The sequence below is a fragment of the Trachymyrmex septentrionalis genome, unplaced genomic scaffold, assembly GCF_001594115.1.
Source record: "Trachymyrmex septentrionalis isolate Tsep2-gDNA-1 unplaced genomic scaffold, Tsep1.0 scaffold241, whole genome shotgun sequence".
NCBI classification, from domain to species: Eukaryota; Metazoa; Arthropoda; class Insecta; order Hymenoptera; family Formicidae; genus Trachymyrmex; species Trachymyrmex septentrionalis.
The window spans coordinates 374,109-378,691 of NW_017305399.1; the positions used below are offsets into that span (position 1 = coordinate 374,109).

The window sequence follows — 4,583 nt, forward strand, 5'->3', positions numbered from 1 at the left end:
TGAATTCAATCTATGCGCCGTTATAATTTTTCCGTCTTCTCCGTCGATAGTCCCTCTGTGCGAGGGGGACCGGAGCGGTCCGATGCTTCCGTGGCAGTGTGTACGCTTCTCGTTGCTAGGAAGTAATTACCGCAGAGGCCCGAATGGGGCTCGTTCTGTTTTGCGAAAGCCCGGTAACGATCTCGCTTCGTGAGAAAATGCAAAGGCCCGAGAGTAAGCTCATTTTGTGAGATAACGTGTCCGAGGGGACTCACTTCACAATGATATGTCTGATACTAGAGTAGAGGCCCTTGTCGAGCTCATTCTAACTTTAGTGAGAAGATATTGAAGACCTCCCGCAGAGCCCTTCTATGAATGGTGAACCATTCTTGGTGGGGGAATGGTGAACCATTCTCGCGCGGGTTACTGCTATGCCGCGTGGCTCTCCTGCGGCGGAAATCGCGCTGGACGGACGCTCGGTCAGGGTCAAACGCGGCATCGGACGAGCGACTCAAGGGCAGCGCGGATCGCGCGTACGTTCCGACAACTCGATTAGTGATGTTTTTAAGCCGCTACAATCTGGTTCTTATATTCTTTTATTCGTGTTTTTAACATTCTTCGTTTGGCCTACGTATGACGCATCACAATCTTTACATTCAATTTTGTACACTACATTTGACCATTTAAATAGTTTATCCTTTAATATTCTAATATATTTATTCAAAAGTTTCTTATTTGAAATAAAGGGGGGATTATATTCGCGACTATCCGAACGTTTCGGCGCACAGTCACATTTGAGATTAATTAAATTCATGAACTTAGAATATTATATTTTTCGAAACTTCCAACTTTGACCCATCCTTAAGGCGTCTTATTATTAACTAGTGACAGTCAATGAGTGCCATGCTTTTTTTCAGGATAGTTTTGTCATTGGCTGTCATCAATTAACGATAGCGACAATTGTTGATAAAATGTTTAGAGAATCCCGTAACTGAACGCAAGAATTATCTAGCGATATACTACTATCTTTGATCGGCTATAATTCAAAAACTATTGTAATTCCATTTTCATATTAACACTTTTTATTTTATTTTACCTCTAGAATACACTATGAAAGTGTTGTACGGTGGTTGAGACACTCGTAACTTAACAAAACAATGTACCGACCTTATGGGATATCCATTTGTATCAATATAATTGCTACTAGTTTCCTCATTAATCATAGAATTTGTCATCAAGTGTAATGGTGTCACACTGACATATATTTTTGGCGGGGGCTTCAATGGTAAAAAAGATCCAATTCTCCTTACAATACTTCTTCTTTTACCATAATATTTAATGTCGCCCATCTGTAAGAAAAAAGATTAATGTTCAAATTTTTGATATAAAAAGTTTTTTCAAGATATGTGAAGTAAAAATGGTTCGAAGAGGGAGAGAGAGAGGGGGGACGGAGAGAGAGAGAGAGAGAGAGAGAGAGAGAGAGAGAGAGAGAGAGAGAGAGAGAAAGAGTATATTTATATTCAAGACTTAAAATATTATTGCTAACTTTTGTCATAAGCCTGTGATAAAATACATACATGATTTCTATACACAGAGATATAAAAAATATTTATTTTCTACAATTATATTATTAATAATATCAAAGTAATTAATTACATATGTTTATATTTAAAATAAGGAAGATTAAAAGGACTCAAATAATTAAAATTAAAACAAATAAATAATAAAAGGGCTACGAGCATAGCTAGATGTTCGTTGCTACAATTCAATTTAATATTTAAAAATTAATAATAAAACAAAACGTTTTCGAAGCTGGCCTTTATAAAGAAACAGACGCAAGGATTAAATAAAATAATCACACGGAATCACTTTCCGATGGATATCTTTCGTTAGTTCAATCATTATCCTCATCTTAATAGTTATCCACTATTAGGATGAGTTATCCCCTCCTATTATATTTGTATATTATGAACTTGGAAGTGTTTGGTATTGATATAATATATATAAAAAAAAATTTTTAATAAATTCTTTTTTGTTTTTTTGATTTAATAGAACTAGGAAATTCCGTATTTTTACACGAATTTTGCGCTTCACTCTTTAAGATAACAGGAATTGTAACAGAGCATTGTATCATAAGATTAAAATATCACTCATCTCTCTTGATTTATACTCACGATTTACTATGTTCAACTTTTACAACAAGCGAAGGGAAAACACTATTTCACCTTGTTTTAATTTGCGAACTTTGCGCTTGTACTTTATGTATTCTTTTCAATAATTTGATTTTATTGTAACACCTTCTGACTACTGTTAATTGTTTCTTGTTTGTAATATTTTTATTATTTGTCTTATCTTTTATGTACTGATGATGGTCAAATCTTGACCGAAACGTCCACTTATTCATTTATTTGTGAATTTTTAATATATGACTCATTTTTACATCTATTGTTGTGGCTGTATGCTCTTTATTATTTATATTTTGTAATTGTTTAGCCACTTTCTAATATTTTTACGAAATATATTTGTTTGTAATTTTTATAATTATTTTGGTGAAAAAAAATTGCAAAAATCGAAACTTAATTTCAACATAACGTCATTTTTTAAATTTTCAGTTTTTTTCGTTCTGATACCTGTTATAGCCAAACTCATACTAATTAAGAATTTCTTCTTCTATCATTTCAAGAAAAAATTCTGGTATACTTAAACTCAGACAATATTACGTCTAAAATGCGGACATAAGATGTCTTGAACTATCTTAAAGATGTCTTATGTCCGTATTTTGGACGTAATGTTATCTGAGTAAAGGGTCCTCTATATAGAAGTCGTAGATGGTCGTGGAGTTTTAAATCGTAGGAAATCAACCAATCACTATCAAATATAAGGAGAATACTCGATTAGAATTGATCAGTTTCCTACGACTTAAGATTCCACGTCTACGACTTCTATATACAGGACCCTTTATGCGTCTACAATGGGCAGTAACAGTAAGGATTAAAGAGTAAACGTAGAAATCAACAAATATCATATCGAATGTGAGAAGGATAATTAACTGTCATTGGTCGATTTCTATGCCTATTTCTTAATCTACTATTGCTACTGCCCATTGTAGACCATGCATTAGGGCCTCAGCACAATAATGGTTGTAACCGAGTCGCGAATCGTGAGTCGTAGTCGTATGTCAATGCACAATGTTTTGGCGTATCTATATGCCGTATCGATCACATTACGCATCGATCTCTTGTGATGGAACATGTCTACATCAGTGGTCATCTTTGGTAAAATTACAAATCGTTAACAGTAAGTGACATAATTACATCATATAACTTTTCAAATATTTTAATACTTTAGATATAATATTGTTAATGCATGTGTAACGAAATAATGTCAAACAAATTTCGAAATGATTAAAAAACATAACCTTATATTTATCAAGTCCTTCGTACATTAATCGAATCAGTATATATGCAAAAATTTTTATTCATTTGTAATGTTGTAATAATACAATTTTTAACAATTGTATTATTACAACATTGCAAATGAATAAAAATTTCTTATTTCTTATTTCTTTCAGATTCTTTCGTTTCATACAAAATCGCGTCGAATAAGCTTAATTTTATTAATTTTTGAGCTGCGAGGTGCTAAACTGTATAATTAGGGGAGACCGCGGAGATAGTTGATACATAAGACAAGTCTGTTTCTTATTGTTGCACTCTCTGAACTAGTGCACACGGTATAATAAGTTGAAGTGAAATAAACGTATATTTGAGCAGCAATAAAAAACACCTTAATGTTGTTACACTTACTACAAACGACAACATTGCATAAAAATATAGTACTTCCGTAAAAATATTACAGTTATGTTGCAATAAGTTATTTCAGATTGAATAGCATATTTTCAGAAATAAAAAATTTTTTTGGTTTGTCATAGCCAAAAGTAAAATAAATCAGTGATATATTAAATGTTATATTCAATATTATTCAATCTGCTCACCATATCATAATTTTAACTATTTCTATAGAATTCTTATTTTATAAACAATATCTTACAGTTATATTAACGTCTTAACATATATTTTTTGCAAGTAATAATTGAAATACATAAATATAGGATTATGTGTATCGTTACAAGTGTAATTACTTCTCCGTCGTCACACCTAACCTCAATATAACTTATTGTAAGCATAATAGCGGCAACCAAATCTGGTAATCTTAAGCCTGCAGCACACGATGCTTGTTTTTCTGCTGGATTGCTAGCTAGATTAGAATCTTGCCACCGTATTAGATTACCGATGCTGTCAGTGCGAGCATTGCAGCCGATACAGTAGCAAAATTCTAATCCAGCTAGCAATCCAATAGGAAAACAAGCATCGTGTGCCGCAGGCTTTACATAAATTTATATTTTTATTTTTATGATATAATGTAAGAAAAAGAGGAAATTGTTTAGGTATATCATAAACGTTATTAATATTAATATATACATACACACATATATATGTAGTTTTAAAATTATTAATAAAGTATATATATATATACGAGGTCTGTTCAAAAAGTATCGCGAATTTTGAATTTCCGCGGGTTACGTATATCCGATTTTCGATTTTTTT

The 4,583-nt window shown here is 32.4% G+C and overlaps 1 protein-coding gene across 1 annotated transcript in view; it reads right to left on the reverse strand.

The window, feature by feature from the left end:
* LOC108748802 (mitochondrial fission regulator 2-like) overlaps positions 1–4,583 on the reverse strand; it is a 14,874-nt gene that overhangs the window by 5,463 nt on the left and 4,828 nt on the right. Inside the window, exon 2 of the mRNA XM_018487164.1 lies at positions 1,147–1,328. Within this exon, the coding sequence (XP_018342666.1) occupies positions 1,147–1,328 (182 nt within the window). The remainder of the gene's footprint in view (positions 1–1,146; positions 1,329–4,583) is intronic.